This window comes from Anomalospiza imberbis, chromosome 6 (assembly GCF_031753505.1).
Source record: "Anomalospiza imberbis isolate Cuckoo-Finch-1a 21T00152 chromosome 6, ASM3175350v1, whole genome shotgun sequence".
In the NCBI taxonomy this organism is placed as follows: Eukaryota; Metazoa; Chordata; class Aves; order Passeriformes; family Viduidae; genus Anomalospiza; species Anomalospiza imberbis.
The window spans coordinates 45,079,654-45,104,095 of NC_089686.1; the positions used below are offsets into that span (position 1 = coordinate 45,079,654).

A 24,442-nucleotide genomic window follows, 5' to 3' on the forward strand; every position below is an offset into this window, starting at 1 on the left:
TGCTGCCAGGTCATGAGGATAAGTGATCCTCAGGGAGGTGAAGCAATCTACAGCAGGAGCAGGACACAACAAAATGGGATGCAAAGCAATATGGGTGGCCACATCCTGCCAACAAGCCAGGGCACACTGACAGTGCAGGGAGCAGAGAGCACAGGAACTATCAAGGGAAGCACCACAGCCTAAGCTCATGTCACCAGCTAGAGCATGGAGGCACAGAGACTAAAGCCATCAGCAGAGAGAGCATTTCCTTCCTATTTCCCCTCTGCTTCTAATTCTCTTGGGCAGGAAAGAGGAAAAGATGGTGTGGAGGAGCAGGGATCAGGTTACACTATTTCTAAACAAAGTGGCAGGAGGACAGGACATACCTCACCAGGCCCAGTCCCTTCTTCCCCTCAATATCACAAATTCTTTTGGAAAACTAAGGCCTGTCTCTGGTTCCCAGGATAAAGCATCTTGTGCTAAATGTGGTACAGATTCCCACAGCAAATATGCGGCCCTAAGCACTCGCACAACCTCCAAGTGAATTTGGTGGGCTGGATATACTCATGCCTTCTTTTCCTACAGGTGCAGTCACTGGGGCTTTTCTGGATAGTGGACGGCTGGTCTAACTATAGCATGTGTCAGCCTGTGATCCTTCAAAAGGTCCACATGCAATGCTCTAGACTGGGAATGAGCAACTGCTTCCTCTTTTTAAAACTGACACAGCAAAGGAAGGATCTCCAATATCAGAGCAGAGGAAAAAACTCCCTCAGGCACCTGACTAGCTCAGCAGACTCCTTGTGTTCGGGATCAGGTGATCAGTATTCCTTGTGTTTTGGTTCTGAGCCCTGGCAGCAGTGAACATGCTGCTCCCAAGCAAGGGATGCAAACAGATGTGCCCTCTGCAGAGGACTCCTCTGCTTGGCTCAGCAGCCTCAATAGCTGCTTTATTTGCTTCATCTGCTCTAGCACAGCTTGGCTCCAGACTGTCCCCTGGCTTTCCTGAGGACAGTCCAGTTCCTAGAGATGCTGAGCTCATCTGAAAGAGGTAACGAAGTGGAAGGACTCCCCGTGGAAAGCCCCGAGGGATGGTGCCCGTGTGGGCAGTACTCACAGGCTGGTGTACATCCGCTGACCATTCTGCTGGTTCTGCAGGCGAGTTTTTGCCAGGTCAATTGGAAATACACAGGTGACCCCGATCAGCCCAGCTATCCCTCCATTGATCAGCTTGGCAGGTAAACTGTAAGGGGATGAGAGAGAGAGAAACAGATGTCTTAGCACTGGGTAATATCAGGGAAGGGAAAGAGGAAAGAGCTGAGCTCTTTTGCGTGACTAGAGTTATTGCATCGCTGTGAGACAAAGCTGTCCCCTCCAGCACAAAGGAAGCTCTTCCACAAAGCAAAGCCTGGTTCCTGCTGTGTATATGGGGAGGCAGAGAAAGCAGCACATACCATCAGCACAAACCACTGATGACTGGAGGGGAGCCAAACACCTAAACCACACATTACCAGGAGCAGGAAAAAATCCTGTTGTCCAGGACCTGGGGATTTCTGTTGTCCCTAGAGGACAAAAGACTGAGTGCTGGACCATCTACCACGTGGACAGCCTTCAGTTAGGGCCTGATGGCATCCGAGCCAGCAGGTTTACTGACAAACGCTTTCCTGCACCACAATCAGATCCGCAGCTAATGAGAGGTCCGTGATACATCAGCTGCTACCATCATGTGGGAATGGGCCCAGCAGAAGCACCCAGCTGGCAGCCACAGAGCAGATGGCCGCAGCCACGGGAAACTGCTTCCAGACCCATCTCCCAGGGCCAGGGGAACACACACAAAGCAGCAGCCCGGCAAAACCACCGGGCTGGCAGCCTGCATGGCCGCAGACGCGGAGACGTGAGCTCGTACCTCTGGGGGAAATCAAAACCTGGCTCGCTGCACGTGCTTCTGAAGCACGGGGTTTTTTCCACTCCCCTTTGTGTTCCCACAGAGAATTCTTGCAAGTGGCACTGAGTGAAAGCCACGTCATATAAACATGGGTTCCCAGCAAATTCAATTAAGAAAAATGTCCTGCACTTACATGCTCAATAAACCACTGCACACAGAGACAAAGAAAGCCTGTTTGAGTCAGCTCCCTCCAATAAAGACAGGATATGGCTCCCTGAACACAGGATGTTCAGACATTAGCTGGTGGCCAACAGCAGCCCTAGACTGCAGCTGGGTGAGCCTGCAAGGCCTATCCCCCCACCGGGGGAACTGGCACACTGCCTTTCATGGCGGCGACTTGCTGTTCCGGATGGGGGGACAGACTGCATTACCCTCTGGAAGCAGCAGTGCTGAGGCTGGCCGAGGCATGGTGGGGTGAAGCCCTGCAAACATCTTCCCCCCAGCAGCACTCCAGAGCACTCTGCATCAAGGGGCAAATGCAGAGAGGATCAATAAGCAGCCATACTTGAGGAAAAGGCAGGATATGGAGACTCAAGGTTTCAACTTGAAGGGTCCCTGAGGGAAGCAGACAAATGAGGGATGGAAAAAATATAAAAGACTTTGTCCACAAGGGCTAAGCATAATCTTGACACCTCAGGACTGACATACTGACATACCTTGACACACTCATTTCAGCCTCTGCTGTCCTGTACCTTAAGCTCCTTCCTCCTCAACACCTGCCAGTACAACACACACAGAGCCCCAGGGCTGGCAGAGCTGGAAGAAGAGGTGCCAAGGACAGGAAGACAGATCTGAGCTCAGCCTACAGCTCCAAACTAGACAGTGCTGACTGAGATTAAATCAGCACAGTACTTCAGGAAGGCAGGCCCAAATCAGTGCACAAGCTCAGTGCAGAGCCAGGCTTTCAGACCTCACCAACTCCAGACTGTTGCCTCGGGGATCTTTGTGCCACAGTCTGAGAACAGAATAGATTTGCCTGCAAACTCCTACACTCGTTCTCAGGACATGAGAAAATTTCAAACAGTAAGCTTCACATCATTGTGTTCTCTTTATTTAACCCAGTCACACTGAAGGAGGAGGTTAGAGACCAGATAAAAGTGTGCCAAGATGGAGACACCACAGAGAAGGAAGGTGTTGAAGACAGGATCACCTCAGCCTCCCCAAATTCAGTTCTGAAGGCAGGTCACAGACTGTGAGGCACCACCAGTGGCCCCTTCCAGCCTCAGCACTGTTATCGCTTCTCTTAAGTGTCCCTGAAACACCTAGGACAAGCAAACACTTGCCTTTCTCAACCTATTCCAACAGTGAAATCATCACAGGGTTTATATCAGGTGGGACTGAGACACAGACACAAAGGTCCTGCCTGCTGCTACTCTAAGTGCAAGAGATTCCCCAATTTCAGCCCAGACCCCAGCAGTAAAGGGGAATCGTCTGATGTGCCTGGGCAAGCCAAAAATTTGAGGCTGCAGACAGCCTCTCCCTCTGCCTGTGGGGGAGAAACCCTTGCTCAATACTCCCACCACACCTGAATCTAACCATCCAGATCTCCCCATGAACACTGCAGGGGGACACTAGTAGGGATGGGCACGGGGCAGTATCCAGCAAGACACCGAGATTAAGTTCCACACGCACTGCTGCAGAAATGCAGTGCCCTTGATCTCACCATGCAGCAAACCACTGCTGTTGATTTTAGTCCTTTGCTATCAATTTTGTTCTACTAAGGGGTGACAGAAACAAATCCCCTTGGCTGGGCTGCCTGTGACCACTGCAGACACATGGTCCCATTGACTGGAGAGATGACCAAAGCAGGAGAGGTGAGGGATTTGAGGCACAGAGAAGAACATGAGACAAAGACCATTGCACCTGAATCAAAAAGCTTTTTCCCATGTGACTGAGTCATCCCACTTCAAACATCAGTGCTTTCTGCTCTCTCAAGGGATAAGAATCCACTGTGCCTGGTCTCTCTGTCCTATTTAGCTTCTGCACAGCTACTGCCTCTCACTACCTATGTGTGCAGGGCTTAGTGAAATGAGGACAACGCTGGCTAGAATGCAAATAAAGCCATTTTCTCAGTTTAATACAAGAAGGGATACAAAGGCATCCCAGTTCTCCTCTTCTAGTGCTCCTCCTCAGTCCTTTTAACTAGTCCCTGTAGCCACCAAGCTCCTGCTTACAATGCCAAGAGCACACTGGAGGAGCCAGGGCACATCTTGTAGGACAGATCTCCTCTTGAAGGACACGTTGCCGCTTCCTTCAAAATACCAAGCTTCAAACAGTCACAGACGTCTGATCCTTTTACTTTGCTGAGGTTATCAGGAGCATAGACCTGGCAGGCTGCATGGAGGTGAATCTCAGCATGCCCTTCATGGGCGTGTTGGAAGAGTTCCAAGTGTTCTCCAAACTGGGTAGCGGATGATGGCCAAATCTAGGCACACAAACACTCCACAATGCTGTATTTTTATCAGCACAGTTCAGGATTGTTTACATTTGCAGAAGACAGGTGTACGGGAAGATATCCTAATCATGGCAAATGCTAAGAAGGGGCAGCCCTCTTGCCTGCAGCATTCGGGCACTGCCAAGTCCTGTCCCTCTGTCTCCATGTTTCATTCACCCACTCACCCCACCTGTCCTGAGCTGGTAACCTGGAAAAGTAGATGTTAGAAAAGCAACATGAAAAACCCCACAGGAATCCCACAGCATGCAGGAGTCATTTAGCTGGGGCAACTTCACAAGCAGCAAAAAGTTAAACCCATGTGGAGGACTGTGCAGATCCACAGTTCTCAGGAAGCAAAGGGCAGAACTGTGTCTTTCCAGGGAAGACTCAAATGCAGCCTTTACCAAAACCAATACTCCTAAGTTTCCACTGTGCACATAAGTGTCCCTAATCATTGCTGGTACTTCATGTTCCTGCTATCACTCAAGCCTTGACTGTCTGTAGAGTAAGGGCACAAGGCTGCACAAGGCTATGTGGACTTTGTCATAACATGTACTGCATCCTTGGCTGGTCAAGGACCTGGCTTTGCTCCCTTGATGCCAACAGCTGAAGTCAGCAGGTCAGGGTGACCTTTGAAAGAAGAAACAAAAAGGAACGGACTCATGCAGGGTAAAAAGCAGAGGGTAGAAAGAAAAAGGCAATGAGAAAAAAGAAATGAAGAAAGCAGAGATGTGACAACATGGCAGAGACACAAAATAAGAGAAGGTTCAAAAAAAGCAGGTAAGAAAGGAGAAGAGAAAGAATCAAAACTTTTAAGGCTGGAAGAGATCATCAGGTGATTTCCTCCAACCTCCTGGATCCAAAATGGAAATAAGTTTGAAAGATTTTAAAAGAAAAACCTAAAGCACAAATTAAAAACAAAAAAAAAAGTTACCTGATCTGTTTATCAGCCATTTAATTCAAACTTGATCTTGTTAAGAAATGAATCTGTTCCTTCCAATTGTTCTTTTTCAGTCACGTCTTTCTCACTTCAGTTTCTTCCTGGGAAAGGACAGAAGGACACCAAGAACACAAAGTTGAGACACTTATACTCGTCTTAAGTCTCAGGGGCTACTTGGCAGGCAGGCTGTAGGGTTAGGACAGCTGAGGCACAAGTGACTTAAGGGAGCACCTGATCTCCTCAAGAGGAGACTGAGCTTCAGAGGGAGCCTTAGAAATGTATGTGTGTAAATATAAATATACAAGGACATATGGAGGGAAGAGTTGCCAGGGTCATCAGGTTCTAGCAGCATACGAGGAAGGGCAGCAGCCAGGCAGGGCACAAGCTCTGCCTAGAAGCCAGGACAGCCATGTCTGTCACTTCTCTCGAACTTCAGAGAGCATTTCATACCATACCATGTGTATCCCCAACCCTCTGCAGGTCCACCCAGCCAGCCCAAGAGAGTCAAGACTGTTTTAGCACTTCCCTTCAACACATACATGCTGTGTCCAAAGGACAGCCTTCAAAACACTGCTCTTCCAGAGGTCACTATCTTTCCCCTATTTCCAAGCTTAAACAGACAGCCCATGCTCAATCTTATGCCAACATTACTTTTTAAGCAATGCCTCTCCCTCCCCAAGCTACTGATGCCACTTTGCCCTTTGGACCGCTCCTTTCAGCTCAGTGCCAGACTGCAGGAATCAGTTCTCTCTAAGACTCTTAATTGTTACTGTTTAATGAGAGCTGTTAGAAGTCACCATACAAAGAAATCTGGACACCAGAGAAAATTTTAGAAGCGGCCACAACTTTCAGCTTTCTGAAGATGCCTTCATCTCCTCACCGCCAGCCTGGGAACCATATGCCCTTTGCTTTCTGCAGGTGTCTCAGCCATATTCAACCAACTTCCACCCTCTTCCCTTTCACTTGCCACCTGGATGCTGAGCCAGAAGCAAAGGAAGTACCTTTGCCCTTTTCCTCTGGAATGAAATTTGCTCCTTTACTGCAGATTTCCTAAGCCACACAGAATCTCGCATCCAACAGAGGAGCTTACAGGCCGGCACTTCTGCTCTGGAGATAACTCTGGCTCTCGGTGCATTCCTGAGAATAGAAGGTCCCTGAAAGTGTGAAGAGCTAGTGATGGTGCAAACAGGTACGGGAAGGAGTTCAGGTCCCCTCCTGTTATATCAAGTGCCTAGGATAGGACAGCATGAAACCATTTGTACAGTCCCACTCTTGGACAACATGAGACTGAAACTGCCTTTTCTGCAGCCCCACATTCAGCTAGAGCTGGGAGAGACCAGCACATGGAGCTCCCTAAGGAAAGGCACTCCTCCTCAAAACACTGCACACAAGCCTCACCCACAGCACTATGCTGTTATCCCTTCTGTGACTCCTCTTCAGACAGTTTACCTGATCCCAAATGATCTGTGGCTGCAAACCTTAAAAAGCTCCAGATCAGCTAAGTCTGCACTTTCCAAGTAAAAATCACTTACACGTTTTTTCTAATTTTCTATCAAATTAACCAGAATAAGACAAAAATATTAAAATATAGGAAGACCAGTAGCTGAAAGCCTGTAACCCTGTCACAAACAAGTTGTAAATCATGAAAACTCACTTGATAATGTCTACACCCTTAATAAACTTGTGTTATTGAGCCAGGCCTGACAAAATACATGCACCAAGTGGTCCTGACAGCCTGCTCCAAGTTCTGGCAAAACACCCCCCTTGTTGCCTCTGCTGCACCCTTCCATGCAGACGAGCATTCAGGAGGACAGGCATCCACCACAAAGGGCAACAGCAAGAAAAGACAGCAAGGCTGCCAGTATTCACCACAGGCAGGTAGCCAAAAGAGTGAGAGACCAAGATGGACACGCAAATACATCACAGGGCTGTTTCTTACCTGCTGATGCAAGTAGGGCAATGGAGTCCCTCTGCACCAAGAGGGACTTGGGACAGGGAGTTTAGTTCTCTCTGGCCTTTTTTTCTTTTGACTTTTGGCTTCAGCTCCCCACCTGCCCAGTAACTATAGAGTCCTCTGCAGCTGTCTGATCCAGCTGGAAAACTGCTGCTGCTTCCCAACAGGGAACAGATGCTCCTGCTGCAGCTGCACTGCAAGATAGGGTAAAAACAACCTTCCTGGGTTTAAAACTGGGCAAAGTTACAGGTTTCCTTGGTGCTGGCTGTACAGCCAGCAAATACCAGGCCTAGTATCATCTCCCCTAACAAAAGCCACTCAACTCGCGGACGAGCGATGGGAAGCGAACAATGTGATCATTTTACAGCAGACACCAGCACTTGATAACTGTTTAAACAGCACCTGGCACTGCAGAGGCCTGAATGTCTGTGGCCAGGGGATTTTAATGAATTAAGGGATTTTAATGCAATGAAGTGGAAAGCTTATTTGAGCTCTGTTTGTTTAAACAGAGCTCCAACGAATGATCATTTGCAAAACAAACCCTAAGTCACCCCAAGCTCTATCTGACCACTTTGCTGTAATCTACAGAACTCCCTGAGTCCCTTGAAAGAGGGTGAATGATGAAGGGTCCAGTGGCCTGGTCAGGGAGTTTCTGAGCTGAGTCAGACCCCAGTCCCTTCCAGGGCAGGAAAATAGCTGCTACAGTTCAGCAGTCTAAGAGATGGGGGAAACTGGCTGGGAAGAGAATGCTGGGAATTTTATAGGACATTTAAAAAACAAATCCAGAACAACATTATACTTTTAACCTAGAAATGAAAGAGATTAAATAAAGACCTAAGTATATCTTCCCAGGAACACAGTGCTCTCAGGAGTCAAAAACTGCACATAAAAGCAGGCAAGCATCTGCAGCCAAGCAGGGTGTAGCTCCAAGGCTTCCTGTGGGAGAAGTGTCAGGGACCAGGGTTTGCATCTTCCTAGGAAATCTGCCACCAGGACCTGCACTGGGGCAGCAGACAAGCCAGCAGCACCAAAAAGGTGCTATGCCTCAGAAAGTCTTTGTATGGTTATACATCAGGACAATGGCACTGCTGGAACTGGGAACCTGCAGGGTAAAAAGAGCTGAGGAACTGGGAGGACACTGGTTTAAGAAGTGCAGTAAGAGTCACCAGAGAGACACCTGAAAGCCAAAGAGGCCTTCGTGGAAGGGGATCCTAAATTGAACATCCCATAATTAAGAGAGTGAGAACAGCATGGGAGTATTTCCTTCCTAGAGTGCTGTTAACACAGCTAGGCATGGATTAATGCCCCATTACTTGCACACCAGGACATCCCTTTTACATTTATTAAAATGATCAGGCAAATTAGTTTCAGAGCCACACGCACACCAAAGCAGTGCAAATGGCCCGAAGCTCACGCTGACATAAATGGCCCAGGAGCCTCCTCAGTCCTGCCTTTCCCTCTTCTCACCTCCCAAAAGTCAGCTCCAGACAGTGACAGAACAGCCACACTAGAAGTACTACAATGCAATCCTGGATGTACCTGGTCCTCACAGCCTATGTCACCGGAGAAGTGGCGCTTTTTTTCTCCTCTGCCTTGCCACACATCTCAGACAGTAAGGCTTTCTCCAGGAAGGCCAACCTTTGTATCTGCTCTCTTCATCCCATGGGGCATGGGGCTGAACTTTTAACCTTCAGTTTTTGCCTTATCACCTGAAGGAAAAGTGCTTACTAGAGAATCACAGCCCAGCGTGAGGCATGGAGGGGAGCACACAGACCTCATCATGTCTCATTAATGCATCACACCAGTAAGCTTGGATTGGAGATACAGGCACCCAACATCTCCACAAGCCAGGACATCACAGGAGTAGAAACAGGTTAAACTTACCCACACATCTCTGACTTTGCTTATTGCATTTAGTGCCACCACACTGCCCTACAGATGTGGGCTGCCACCTCTACTCCAAGATGCCACTGCTCTACCCCCAGTCTGAGCTGAGTACAGCACCCTCCTTCTCCCACTCTTCCCCTGTCAGGCTGCCAGAGCCACAGCTGCCATCTTCCAAGTCAGCTGTGGGCTCCCAGTCCACCAGCTCCCCCGGTCCTGCCAGCAGCACCTCCACATCTCCCAGAGGCCAGCTCTTCACTTCTGCCCTCTGCCAGTACTCCCATTTCCAGATCCCCTCCCCAGCAGCCCCAGTGCAGCTGAGCACATCCTCTCAGGCTCAGATTGCTGCACAGGCTGATTTATCTGAGCACACACAGGCTGCCGGTTTGACAGAAAACCTTTAGCAAATGTCAGCTGGTGCTGTGGCCAAAGAAAGCAAACCTGTCTTCTCCCTACACCCAAACGTGTCCCCATCCCTGATTTCATGCCAGCCCAAGTATTTGTGCCAGGCAGTCAGACAGGAATGAGACAGAACTGGAGGCCAGCACATGCTGGAGCTGTCACTGAAAGCCAACTTCTAAACTACAACCCTGACTTGAGAATAAACAGCAGAATGGGAAGGCAGGACTCCCTTCCACATACTTCTATTTGTCCTGAGAGCAGACAAACTCAAAGCCCCAGTGAGAGAAGCTGATGTCAAGAAATAGGACTCAGAAGGTGAGCAGAGGAAACAAAGCTGTGCCAGCATCCACTGTGTCAAGAGGACACTGCCATGCAACCATTCACAGTCAGGGATGGCAAGGGGAAGGAATCAGCAACGAGTACCTGCTGGGACAAGAGAAACCCTCCGGGATCAGCACACCTTCCTTCACAGCACAAATGCATCTGAAGATGCGGACACTGCCAAATTTTGTTAATGACAGGGGCAAAGCTGTCATCACAATAAGGTTTAAGGAGTGCAAAATAAAACTGCAAATATTTCCTGAGATAAGCTGCTTTCTAGATGCATGACAGGCACAAGGTGTACAAGGGAGTTGGCACCAGGTAATGTCACCTGGGGAGAAGCTGTTAATTTGGCTCTTGCCTGTTCAGAACAGTTTGGGACAGAGAGTTTAGAGAAAATAAGAGGCAGTTTAATCTGCTGCCTGCTTGCCTTTAGGCCCTTGAAAGCAGGGACTGCCATGAATTTCCTTGCAGGACCTGGCAAGGCATTAGTCCTCAGGAAAACAAAGCAGCTCTCAAACACGTTGGTGAATGCTCTCCACCCTCACAGAGAGTCACCTCTCCAGCTGCACAGGGGACAGCACCCAGACAGAAGCCTCGGGGCTGCACATGCAAACTCACCTGCCTCGTGGTCAGCAGCCAGCTGTACCTGCAGCACACCGGGCTGTGAAAGCACCAAGCCAAAGACAGTCTTCCCCTTTGCCTCAGGTGATAAAAGGCCAAAGTACCAGCGGGGAGGTGCCATGCCAGCCGCCTGCACCATTGGCTGCTCACACCCTCCGGGGACAGGCTCAGTGGCACAGCACCCACTCAGCTGGCAAGGCACGGGATGCAGAGCCTCAGCAGGCAGGGCACTCCTCCCTAATAGCCCCTGCAAGGACTCTCAGCTCCAGCAATCCCTTCCCATCCTCCACAACTGACCTCTGTCTCGTGCAGCTTCCCTCAGGCTGGTCGGGATGGGTGCCCCCCCACCCCCTCCTATCACTGTGAGAACAGTCAGGCTGGCACCCTTGCAAAACTGCAGGCAAACTCTGCCCCATGTCCAGCCTCCACTCTCCCTGCGCACTGAGGAGCCTTAACATCATGCTGAGAGACGCCGTGATGAGAGAACGCCTCGAAACATCTCCCACGTGCCACAAAGGAACAGCCAGTTCCCTGGCTGGGGGCGTGCTGTAGAAGTGTTTGGCTTTGCAATTGCAGGTGCAGCAGTACAGATTTACCTGAATGCCCACAGAAGGGAAAAAGAGGAACAAAACTCTCGATTAGCAATGAGGACTCCTGAGCTTGCATTCCAGCTTCGTCACTGACTTACCCTTCACCTACAGAAGGATTTCAAACCACAGTTGGCAGCCTGAGGAATACCCCGTGTCTATGACAACATTCCCGCTTAGGAAAAAAACAAGCTTCGAACAAAAACAGTCCAACATCTTAGCAGACATACTTACTCACCACATCCAAACCAGTGCAGTCACCCATAATGCTGCAACAAAAGAGGATTTACAACAGGACCATGTTGGAAGTGTCCCAGGGGACAATCCGGCAAGCCCCTGGGACTACAGCAATATCCTGCATTCTGATACTGCATGCACACTGTTGCAACTATCCTCTCCATCAGGATTCACTTGAGACTACAAGAGATTCACACAACAGTAGTCAAGATTTGCCTGCTGCCCTCAGTCACCAGGGTCACCTCCTTGCAAAGCATAAGAGTTACCAAAGACATCAAGCAAAGCCTGGACTGCTCCTGGCAGCTGCCCCTCTGTCTGCCTGGTGTCAGGCACGTTAGGAAAAGCCAGCATAGCTGCTGACTCCAAAGCAAGGATCAAAGTGAGTGGAGCAGCAGGTATCACTGGAAAGCAAGGGGACAAAACAGCAGGGAAGCAGGTGGGGAATTTCCTGCCTCCAGGCAGTAAGAGTAGGAGAAACACACCCAGTTTTCCCATTCCCTCCCCTTTGGGCTCTCCATCCTGCTGGAAGCAGAGGCTGGGCCCCCACTCCCCGTACAGCAGCATCATGCAACTTTGCCTGCTTTGCTGAGAAATCTTTTGCAGTAAGTAAAGACAAGAAGACAACAAGCACCTGCTGTTACCTCTGTGAGAGCTAAGGCTTGGAGCAAGGCCTCCAAAAGGCACTGTGAGCAGTAAGAGAAGTGCCTTCCTGACTTGGAGAGCTTCTCCAGGCCAAAAAAAACCAGCAATTTACTTAGATTAGAGCAGAAGCCATTTGCCCTACTGCTTTACAAAAGGAGTCCCATGGAGGCCTCTTCTTGCATCAGCATGATCCCTTTAACACTGAGATGCCAAGCCATCTGCCAAGACAGAAAGACTTGGGGAACAGGCCTGTGCTGGTCTGGAAGAAACACCAGATACATCCTTCAAATCTGCATGTCTTGGGTAACTGCCCTGGATCAAGAGACAGAAAGCTAACGCTCATCTTGAAGCTGGGCATGGTTATCAGTACTGCAGCACACCAAAAGGCCCCAACACCTACCTGGGATCTGTCATTTTAGGGACTGCTCTGACCTTCAGTCAAAGAAAGTCCCTGTCCTGGAGATTTTGCAACTGAGCTGCAGGATAGGATGAGTAAGGACAGCCCTTAGGAGAAGTGACTCACCCAGGGCTCACGTGGGAAGTCTTGGTATCAAAGACATTGGAGATGATAAGTTGAAGGAACCGGAGGGAAGGTTTCAGCAGGACAAATGATCTTGCAGTCATCTTATTGAGAACACACTGCTCCACTGAAGGACAAGACATTAAAACACTCTTAAGGCAGTACCTTCCCTCACATGAGAGAGACAACAGGTCTAAAAGTGCTCACAGCCCCCCTGGCAAGACAGAGGGGAGCAAAGAAAACCCAAGGGAGCTGCTGGCTCTCTTCCCATCACAACCTACCTTCTCTCGAAGTTCTCAAAAAGGCAATTGGGTCAAGTCTCAAAAGACCTGGCTCTTCTGCTCTGCACAAATGCCACATCTGCTGCCCTGTCACTCCTCTGAACACTTGCAACACAAGTAACAAGCCTCTAAATTTAGGACAACTACTCATGCTCAAAGCAAACTGTCTTGGAGTAGATGCCAGAGGGCTGAAAACCCTTTCCATGCATCTCATCATAAAATCTTCGGTGATGTGGTCATACGAGGCCAGGGCATGGCCATAGCAAAAATTCAGGCCTAGCACTTGCTTGAAAATAGTGGATTCCAATCTTTGGTCTGTAGAAACCTGCATGTCCCTCCACTAATTCAAAAGGATCTGTAAGAGTTACCCACAGAACAGGTAATCCATATGCAAATACAATGAACTATACGTGTGTGTGTGTGTGTGTGTGTGTGTGTATATATATATATATATATATATATATATATATATATATATAAATGTAGCAACTTTTACATAAAATGGTTATTTAAATTAAGATTATAATGGGCTAGGTTATTCTGCAGCTGCAGAGCCAGCAGTAGAAGCACAAGCTAAGTGACAGACAGTAAAATGGCCTGCACATTACCATGCTGGTATACAAGCAAGTGCAGCTTGGATGTTACTGGACAAACATTAAGTGGGTGCTTATTGCCAGTAATGCTCCTTTCCAAGTGCCACCTGAGAAATCATGAAGTCACATGCTGAACTGATGCAATTCTAAATATTTTTAAATCCACCTTCCTCTGGATCTGCTCTTTATACCAGGTTTTATGAAATTACAGCTTCAGAGACCTGAAGCATTAACTGGAGAGAGAAGACAACTTTGCTGAGCTTTTGGGAGTCTGGCAGATGGGAGAGAGAGCAAGGCGAACAATTAAGAACTTACATACAGCACTCCTTTTCAACAACCTGTGGTGGTCAACAAAAAGGCAGAGCCAGCTGACAGTGACAGACAGACCAACCCTTTGAACTGGGAGGACATACCATGGAGAAACTTGGTGCAAATCCTTCTCTTGGGTGCTCTGCCAAGAGCCTGACTAGAATAGAGTTCCCCCCTCCCAGTTTAGAAAATAACCACCATGTACAAAGCAGTAATTATAAACAACCAACCAAGAAGCCCAAGGGAAAGTTAAGGGTCGGATTCTGTCTCACTCAGTAGGAATGAGGTAGAGCACTGAGCTGAGGTCCTGGGGCCTGAAAGGGACCATTCATTCCCCACCAGCAATGAAACCAGAGCTATTGGCTTTCAGCTTTCTCTGCTGAAAGAAATGGGTGCCAGTGACCCTGCTGTGAGGAACAAGCATCTTTTCAGGCCAAATTGCAGCAGTACCTCACCAGAGCAACGCTCAACCAACCACAGAGCTGTTCCTGTTGGATGCCTTAAAGTGTGTACCCTGGGACGGTGCTGGTTCACTGTGGCCAAACCAGAGGCTGCAGAGGGGAAGGACTGACAGCTCAGGTCACTGCTGTGCCCACAGTGGACTCCCGGCAGCCCTGCCCTGGGGCTAGCATGGCTAGCTTGGTGAGCTGCTCTCCCAGCTCCACCAGCGCCCTTGCCACTGACTACTTCACTACTTCCTCCTGGATTTCTGGGGATCTTTTCTGCTCTCCTGGATTGCTGGGGATCTTTTGTGCTCTCTCTGTTCCTGTCTACCAGCAAAGGGGGGCAGTTGCCCTAATGATATTCAGTTTTACTGCTAAAGACTGAGACAAAGAAGGCATTAAGCACCCCAGTCTTTTCCTCAGCCTTTGTTGCTGTTTCCTCTGCATCCAATAAAGGATGCGGATTCTTCTTGGCTTTCTTTTCTGTTTTTAGTGTATTTATGAAAACACTTTTTTACTACTTTTTACAGTACTGGCAAGACTGAACTCTAGCTGAACTTTTGCCTTTCTAATCTTCTCTCTATGTGACCTAACAATGTCCTTGTTAGGACAAGGACTAACAATGACTCTTCCTGAGTCACCTGCCCCTTCTTTCAAATGTTGCAAACCCTTTTTTTATCGCCCTTGGTTCCTGCAAAAGCTCCCTGTTCTACTAGGCTGGTCTTCTCTCCTGCTGGCTCATTTTTTGGCACATAGAGACATCCTGAATCTTTAAAATTTCCTTGTTAATGTAAGTTCAGCCTTCCTGGACCCCCTTTGCTGACCGCCTTCCTTACTGCATCAAGAATTGAAAACTCTGTAATTTCATGGTCACTGTGCCCCAGACTGCCTCCAACCACCACATCTCCGATGGGCCCTTCTCTGCTTGTAAACAGCAGGTCTGGGAGGCAGCACCCTGCTGGGCTTTCTGACCAGCTGTGTCAGAAGTTATCTTCCACACAGCCCAGGAATCTCCTAGACTGCCTTCTCTCTGCTGTATCCAGCTGTCAGCAGACATCCAGCAAGTCTCCCACAAGAAAAAGGGCTGGCAATCACGAAGCAGTTGCTCATAGAATAATTCACTGTCTCTTCATCCTGGTTGGGTGGTCTGTAACATACTCCCCACAGGGTGTCTGCCTTGTTAGCCTTCCCCCTGATTCTCACTCACAGGCACTCAACCTTATCATCACTACCCTTCAGCTCTTAACAGTCAAAACTCTCCCTAATATACAGTCACTGCCTCTCCTTCCTTGACTGTCCCTTCTGAAGAGCATACAGTCATCCACTGCAGCACTCCAGTCATGGCAGTCATCCCACCATGGTTCCACCATGGTGTCTATGTCATAGCTTTCCTGCTGCCATGCTCCCTCACAGTCTCTTGTGCACCTCCTCGCTGGCAGAGCGAGCGAAACTGAAAAGTCCTTGATTTAGAGTGAGCAGTACTTAGCAGCAACTAAGATATCAGCGAGTTATCAACATTGTTCTCATACTAAATTCAAAACAGAGCACTGTACCAGCTGCTAGGAAGAAGATTCATTCTATCCCAGACAAAGCCACAACATTGGCTAAAAAAGCTGTCCTGGAAAAAGCCTCCTGTCTTGGTGTGTACTAAGCATTCCACAGCTTTGAGCCAGTATGAGCCAAGCTGTGTCCCTTCCTGCTCCTGAAACAAAGGAATAAGGAGGAGGGGAGGGCAATCACCATCTCTGGGCACCATTGGAGGTACCCCAGCAGGTATTTATCTACCCCCAGACTTTCTTTGGTTTTTTCTCCCCCCTGCAATATACCTGTTAGGAACCACACATGGGCACCCCTGCAGATCCTCGCCCCATGCACCACTCACAGAGCCTTCATTAAAACATTTAGCTCTCCTGAGAACAGGCTCTAAAAAAGTAAAAATTAAATTTATCTACTTCAATCTGTTGCAGCAAGACTTGTGTGCATCCCTGGTCACTCTATGGAGATCTCAGATTTGTTTTCCTTCTGTGCCTCCCAGGAAATACAGGTTCTCACAGTAGAGATGCAAGCCAGAAGAACTCACCATCTCTGCTGGAGCCTGGGGACTTGGTCCCCTGCCAGATGCAACAAGAGGGCACATTATTACAAGTACATACACACTTTGGTCCTGTTTCATGGGGGTTTTGTTGTCCCTCTGACTGTAAGAACTTCATCTTCTCAGTGATGCTCCTGCATAGGCTCATGATGGCCAAGAACAGTTCAGGCCTTACAAACCCAAGCTTACTAGGCAGAAACAGCAAACAGGTAAAATAAAAAGAGGGAGAAGGAGCAGGCAGGACACCTGCATCTCACCCTAATTGTTACTTGTAGGAAACCTGACCAAAACAGCGCAAGCACATCAACAGCTTTCCAGTACCATTCTTCCTGCTGCTCCTCCTCCCAGCTTATGCTCACCACAAAGAGCACAACTTGTGATTACTGAAGAAGGGGGAAGAAGAGAAGAAATGCAGGAAGTCTCTTGTGCATGCATGGTGGTCTTGGCTGAAAAAAGCCCCCCAAATGCTTAACTCACTAGTTTTAGAATCAGTGTAGGACTTTACTATCCTACATGCAGAACTACTGGAACAGAGATACATATAACCACCCTGGACTCACAGTCTGCATCATTCCAGAGTGGTGGAGCACAAACAATAACCTGCAGCTTCTGTGAAAAAAGGAAGGAAAAAAACCCCAAACCAACCAAACGACAAAACCAAAACAAACCCCCCAAACATCTGGTAGCAAACATCCTGGCAGCATTTCATGGGACCTAGCTAAGTGCTGTGCATGGCAAGACCCAGAACAGTAAAAGGAACCAAGGACCACAGTGCTGCAGTAAATAAAATTAGTTGCAACTATTTTTGTCCTTTTACAAGAACCTTGCTCTTTTGCAGTCTCAAACATGAGCAGCACCAGAATATACTAGCCACTTCCTCTGCCTCAAAATCACCAAGGGGAAATAGCATAGACAATGAAGCAAAATTACTATCAGTACCTAGCATATAACCTGATTGGAGCAGAGTTCAAGCGTGGGTTGCTAAAGTTTATTTCTGTAAGTTTCTGCCTCCCAGTCTGTGTCATATTTCGCTGATTCATTCTACAGATCCTTTTCTACCGACAGCATAGAGCACAGGAAATAGCCAGGGCTGGTTGTTTAGAAAACCTGCACTGAAAGTTCCCTTCCATCTACTGCGCCTGCTGCTAATTCCCTCACAGCTCTGCTCATTAATAAAAATACAACACAATAAAAGAGAACCGCACACATACACACCTCGTCCAAATTTCCTCCATACTGGCTGGTCCTGAGTCACCACCAGTGATTAACTGTTGCCATGCACTAAGGAGGACACAGTTATTAAATTAATAGGGGCTGCTTAACCTGGCTACAAATATACATGAGTTCTTTGTGCCATAGTGAGCTAATAAGGCATGTGCTAATTACATTAATTCAAACAAGCCCAGCATGCCCCGAGGGCAAAGGGAGAAAAGGGTGCAGCAAAGCAGGCTTTTTCACAATAGCTGTGAGACACTGGAGAGTACTTGCCTTGACACAGCTTTTGGAGAAGCACAGGAACGCTGAGGCTGGCACCCTAGGGCTCGCTCAGCCCAGCTGCTGCCTGGTTAATGTGCAAAATCCCTGCTCACCCCAGCCCTTGGTGCATTGACAGACACAGGATCCTCTCTCCAAAGGGCCAGCCAGCCTGTCTGTTCCTATCTCTGTGGCCCAGGGCACATCACAAGCCTTGGGATGACACCCTGCTGCTTTGGGACTGTGAGCCTGGGACCCTGCTGGCAGCCCCCTTCCCACAGTACCACATGGCAGCAGCAGTCTCAAGCCCTGGAGCAGCACCAAGGGCTGCAAGTCACCCATCATCCAGCCATGTAATGCTCCTCATACAGCCCCATCTCCTCCCCAACCCCAAAGTCAGCCACGACAGCTCAGCCAGACAGGCAGCATGCAGAGCCTGCACTGGGACCTTAACCAAGTTATGCAATCCCAACACCCTCCCTAAACCTATCTGGCAATGGAGACAGGCAGAAGGGACAGTTGCATCTCCCATGTCAAAATGGCAACAGAGCCTTCAGAAACAGGACAGGCTGCAGCAGGGAGAAGCAATAGGACAGCAGGAGAGAGACATACAATCCCAGCAAGGTTCAGATATGCTCAGAGAGGGACCTCCCATCTCTCCAGCCCAAGGGTAAGCAGATCCCTTAACTATGTCACCCCTGGAGAAGAAGGCTCAGCATCAGCTATGTTCACACTGAGGTGTCGCTAGGAACTGTCACCACTTCCTGGCATGCAAGAGAAGGAAATTAAGACGAGAGGAAGTTGGTCATATTTCTTGACACGTGCTCACCAAGGACTTTCTGAAGGATGTGCTTTTCCTGTAAGCACTAGGGGACGGTGCGGGAGCAAAGCAAAGGTGTTGGGTTTTTCTTCCCTGTCTCTTATCACTTCTTCCTATAGTAGATGCATCTGGCAGCACATCTTGGGGCCATTCCTATCAGATGTGAAAAGCCACCACTTTTCTCTGGCTGTTGTGCTATGTGAATTTCAACTGTTATAAAGGCATGATGCTGTCTCTCCACAACAAAGAGAGAATCTACAACCAGGCACCAGGTGAGAGCCAGTGCCATGGAAGGGTACCACAACACAATTTTTTCTGCAGAGAGAGGCATTGGTACAGGCTCAGTGCAGTCTTGATGGTGTGTTGGCGGAGAAGGTGCAAAGATTTTCATGAAGGGAACACTACCAGGGATTTTTAGCCCCTGGAAAATGCCACATGATTTACTTTCCTAGCAGAGACTGCTGTTACTCAACCACTTGGCCGGGATAACTTCAGACTACTGCTCTTCCTTTCCCCAGCAACTCAAAGAACTCACCTTGGACCAGGCCTATTCCCAGGTCACGCATAGCTGTGAACACACAAACGCTTGTGTTGACATAAGCAGAGAGAGGCAAGAGTGGAAGCAGGGCCGTTCCTCTTGGCAGCGGCCTGCAGCAGCTTGCCGAGTGCACCGATAAAGTAAACCAATATACAACCATAAAACAGAACAAGAATCCCTCCAGGGAAACCTGGGAGATAAGAGCTTCTGGGCCCTTAACAAAATGATTTAAAAGGCCTAGTAGCCCAGAGCCCTGTGGGTCTGTATGTCAACTGATAGCTGTCACTCAAGCGTCCCAAAGAGGGACTGTTGGCTGGAACTGCAAAGCATCCCACAAACCCCGCATCCTGTCCCTGTAGCAAAGCCACAGTGCACTGAGAGCATCAGCCATGGGCATGGGAACCAACGCTAAAATATCCCAGGTGAATGAAGCAGGACCTCAGGGCATGAAAGGATGGATCCTTCCTGCATGACCTTTTGGAGTTAGGAGCTAGGTTCCACCTAAGGCAAGGTGACAGAGAAGCATCAAGCAGGAGCCACCACATAAGCATGCCCACACTGGTGTACAGGCTGCAAGCTCAGCTGCCTACTAGAGCCAAGGCCTTTTGTAAAAGAGACCAGACATGGAGAATTGACAGGATAACAAAAGGACATTTCCCAGCCTTCCAAACACTTTGCAACAGCAGATAGAAACCCCTCTGAAGAACAAAGCTTATTACTTCTTAGCGCCAAAGGCTGAATTTCACTAGTGCTCCCAGTGCACTAGAAGAAATGCCACTTAAATGTCATGTTAGTCAATATTCCTTGCCTCTCAGCCACAGGACACTGCTGCTGCCAGTCCCTTTGCTGTAGGGGTACGTGAACACAACTGCTCCGCTCCGGCATTGCCAACAGCCCTTCTCGCCTCCCACCTCAGCTGCTTTGCTTACGCCAAAAATGTTCAGCTCACAGCAAAATGGTTCCTTGCTAAACACACATCAGCAGCCCCACATGGGTCACGCTGCTTCTGAAGAGGTTAGCAGCTCCTCCAGGGAAACTCATACACACTCTGTGACAAGCAGAGGAATTGTCAAGGGGACTGCAACCACCATCTTGATGGCTCAGGAGTCTGTGGCATAATCCATTCACCAGCTCCCTGCTCACCCAGAGTGCTGTGGATCAACAGGCTGCAAGGCAGGCAAGGCACTCCCAGCAGGAATACCATGCATTTTGGAGGCTACAGACAAATGAAAACACATCTAGTCCTGCTCACCTAAACAGAGTGCAGGGAGATGAGTAACACTAGAAAGGGAAAAGATGAAAAAGTGAAGTATATCAAACTTGGAAAGTCATTCCCTGAATATCAGATGTCTCACCCGGCTACTCCATATGCACAGGGCAATGCTGCTACGTGACACATGTATCCACAAGGATTTATCTGACACAACCTCAGGGAAGCAATTCATCTTGCACTGCTTGAGAATTAGACCTGTTTTCAAAAAGTTTCCAAATGAAAAACACTCCTGAAGAGTATCTCACAACTCTGCTCTAATTACCAACTCTGTCTCACAAAGAGTGCATGGCAGCAACAGCAGGCAGCAGTAGACACATGGAATTGTCATGCCAGTGAGCAGTGGAACAGGCACCCTGTCTTGGAAGACTAGCAACAGTTTGGCAATGCAGGAACTAGACACACTGTTCTGCTCCAGAGGTCCTTGGACAGGGACTTCGGGGCTCCAATCCAAAACCCAACTGGAGTCAGCTGTGACAAGTGACATGGGAACCTGTCTGCTCCAGAGCAGAGCCCACTCAAGACGTGATGCAGCACTCTGGGAGAAATACCTTCTCCCTCCCCTGCAAGAGCAGTAATCTCGTTGGAGAGAGGAAGAGGGGAGGCTGGCCACAGCAGCCAGCTCTGCCAGAGTTCATCAAGGTTCCCAGCCATGACATGTAAACCCTTTCCTACGCTCTTTCAAGTTTGCCAGCTCACATGTACGCACAGGCGTGTCCAAACAGCACATGCCCTTTACCACAGCTGATCCATTTGTTTTCAGCTCCACACCACCTCAATTTGCACTGACACAGGTCCAGGACACTGCACCAGCACTAGGGACAACCCAGTGTCAGATGACCCTACGGCCTTCCTACAATCTCAGCCGTGTGCCAAGCAAGATCTCACAAGCTGCACAGCAGCTCTGCAGCCTCTCTCCCTCAAGCTGACTCGGTGCGTCTGCAAACTGCCCATGGCTCACCTCCACCAGACCAGCCTGACGAGCAGGCACAGCTGAACCTCACCACAGGGAAAACGGGACCTTGCTCCGCACGGCCCCGGCGCAGCCACAGAGACCGGGCAGCGGTGTGCAGGTGCCTCTGAGCGCAGGGGCCCTGGAGCAGCTGGCTCAGCCTCCCCGAGCATGCTGGCAGGGAACGCGCTGCACGGCGCACGCAGGCACGCGCCCACACACAGCTCAGCAGCGACCTGGCATTTCTTCCCCCCTTTCCAAAGCCAAATTCAGACCATCTGTTGAAGTATTTCTGCAAATCATCCCTCTTTTGGGAAGGGCCGGGGGCTGAGTTTAGTTGTTTATATAGTGTCTGGCATTTCTGCAGTGCTTATCACTTCAGTATCCAAGCTATTTCCTTCAAGCTCTCCACGACTTTTGAAGAACCAGTGTGAGGCACCACAGAATCTACATTTTAAGTTCTGCAAAAAATAAAAAAGGGCATCAAAAAGACAACAGCTGCTCAGGTCATGCACACATTTAGCTGCTAATAAAGCAAGTGGAATAGTTCAGGAGAAAGGGGAAGGGCTAACACAATGAATTTTATGTCCTTAAAAAAAACTACTATACTTACAAAATAGTCTTCATAAACAACAAGGGCTCCTGTTGCCTTACAGAGAAGAGCTTGGCTTGCCCAGGGCATGGAAAAGGAAGCTAGTACCGCTATCCTTGAGAAAGCCAACACAAACTGAAAAGGGGAGGTGAAATACCTAGAAGAAGAGACCATTTACTAGATCAGATCATACTTTCTGCAACAGCTGCCATGGCAATTTTAAGTGGCAAACTCCTGGAGTGCTGCTGTTCCCATTGCATTGTAAGGGAAAGGATCAGAGACTTACTGTTTACCCCAGGTCACGCTCTAAATCTGTAGCAAAGGAGAAAGCAGGACCGAAATTCACAGTAAGCCCCCCACACAGCCTGTCCCTAAAACACAATTTCTTCTTTTTTAAATCCCTATCACAGAGCAAAGAGAACAGCACTGAACAGGGCACCAAGCATGCTCCCAGTCCGCACATGGCCTTGAAGAAGATGTTTCCATCCCATCAGAGCCATCAGGCAACAGGGAACTGCCCTTTTCTCCACACTCATTAAGGGCAGTAAGGTGTCAGACACCACAGTGACAAGGACAGAGATGCAGCAGCAGCAAAAGTGAAGACGGTCTGGCCCAGACTAAGCACACCACATGCTACAGCTTCATTCCAGGCACTTATCCACACAGAAGCCAGCACTCATCCAGCCTGGAGATCTCACACCACACAGCACAGCCCCTGGTCAAAGCAAAAAGGATTCACTGAAAGCTGCAGCTGAATTCAGAAACTAAGGATCATGGCTACTGGACTTCTTTCTGGCTTGATCCAAACCAATTGCTCACTTGCACAGCATCTCTTTCCTACTAATATAATTTGCTGGAAGTCCCCTATCCTTGTGCTCTAATTAAAAAAGAAAAGCATGTAACTCTCTTCCCAAACACCTCCTCCAAGCCAGTTACTCACCCAGTGCAGAAGCACTGCTGTCATATATAAGAGGGGAATATTTCCTTCTCCTTCCCTCTCCCCACCCTGTCCACAAAGCTCCTCATAGCTGGGACAGCTTTTAAATTGAGAGTATGAGCCCCAAACATAGAGTCAAAACTCCAGGTGGGGCAGGCACAGTCTTTGATGTGACTTAATCATCTCCAACTCTTCAAATTCATGCTATTTGGGGAAACTTAGCTGGGTCAAAACCAGCCTCTCTCCTGCTGGCTTCTGGATAAATGCCTCAGACACAGGAAAGAAAAAAAAAACCCAAACAGCTCTCCTGATATGCCATACAGAAGCATCAGTGCCAAAGGAAGGAGCAGGGCACAGGAAGATTTGACAAGATGCAGTCACCCACCCACAACAGGACTTCCAAAATGAGAACAAGTACCGGTTACGAAAAGGTTTAACAAAATGGAATAAGAATGCATTCCTGTGAGCAGCTCACCACAGGCTGTACTAAATTATGATCAGAGATCCCATAAATTAAATAAACAGTAAGCCATCAATTCCTTCTGATACAGAACAAGCACTGCTGCCTGGGTGCCTCTCCCTTCCCCAAGCATATAATCGCTATGTAGGCAGCCCACCTAAGGCAGAAAATATTCAAAGTTTTTATATTTGCAGATGAGTAAGAGGAAACTGCCAGACAGAAATCCAAACTACCCAGAGTGACAAGGTCTTTTCATTACGTTTGTCTGGGATTTTGCCTTGTTTTCTAAAGCTTTTGTACCTCCTTTTACTTTATCTTCACAATAACTCAAACTACCAGACAATCAATACTGCAAGGTTAAAGCAACATCCAAGTTTGGCATTGGACAGCTCAATCCAACTCCTCCTTCCTGCTATCTCTGTGCTGGAAGGCAAACAGAAGAGAACAGGAAAAAATATTTATCTTCTGTTAGGATTAGCTGGAGCAACACAGTGCTAGCTCTAGCAAGCTGCCACTGTTAGCTAGATATGGCCAAGTGACAGTCCCCAAAGCAAGCAGGTACAGCCAGAGGACTCAGCCTTGCTGAAGGAGGATGGCTTCATTACATCATGGTGCCAGAGAAGCTAAAACACACTGCCCTGTTAGACCTCAGACACCTCTCTGGCAGAGAACAGACACTTGCAGTCACATTCCTGTTGTCTCACTGTAGACAGACAAGCCAACTGTCTCCAGCAAGGCTGGAGTCCACACAGCCATTTATGAGGAATGCACCATAGAACACAGGCATGGTGTTCAACATGTTCAAGAGCAACAAATGAAAACAATGCACTGCCTACAACAGGCAGCATTTCTAGCTCATTTCCCATGATAAGTAATCGACAGTTCCATATCTCCCAACCTGTAGTACTGCAGATGCTTGGTCACTTCTAAGAGAGCCTGAATATACAAACATGGGCATTAAAGCAGGCTTTTGCATTTCCTGAAAACACAGTTAAGGATTTAGGAGAATGCATCATGGATGTAAAAGGAATAATTACCAGTCCTTATGTACCTGCAGTAGCAGAAGGCAGAATGCTATGACCAGGCAGATTCTTCCCCATCCTGCAATGTTGCTGTAGAAGGACGAGTACAGACATTTGTCCTACAAAGCACTGCAAATTTTAGCAGGAGAGCAGAGGCAGCTGGGAGAAAGACAGGTCCAACTGGAAGCTTAACA

The 24,442-nt window shown here is 48.5% G+C and overlaps 2 protein-coding genes across 3 annotated transcripts in view; both read right to left on the bottom strand.

Moving 5' to 3' along the window:
* Positions 1-24,442, bottom strand: part of IRF7 (interferon regulatory factor 7) — a 100,833-nt gene that overhangs the window by 29,764 nt on the left and 46,627 nt on the right. The gene's annotated exons all lie outside the window — the stretch shown is intronic.
* The window catches only part of SLC25A22 (solute carrier family 25 member 22), a 51,243-nt gene that overhangs the window by 21,894 nt on the left and 4,907 nt on the right, over positions 1-24,442 (bottom strand). The window contains exons 1-3 of one of the 2 annotated variants that reach the window (XM_068193838.1): positions 10,478-10,521; positions 5,290-5,396; positions 1,094-1,219 (exon numbers count right to left, since the gene is read on the bottom strand). In XM_068193838.1, the coding sequence (XP_068049939.1) occupies positions 1,094-1,219; positions 5,290-5,309 (146 nt within the window). In that variant the 5' untranslated portion in view covers positions 5,310-5,396; positions 10,478-10,521. Of the gene's footprint in view, positions 1-1,093; positions 1,220-5,289; positions 5,397-10,477; positions 10,522-24,442 lie in introns of those variants that run through there. The other variant, XM_068193837.1, reaches the window with a different exon arrangement.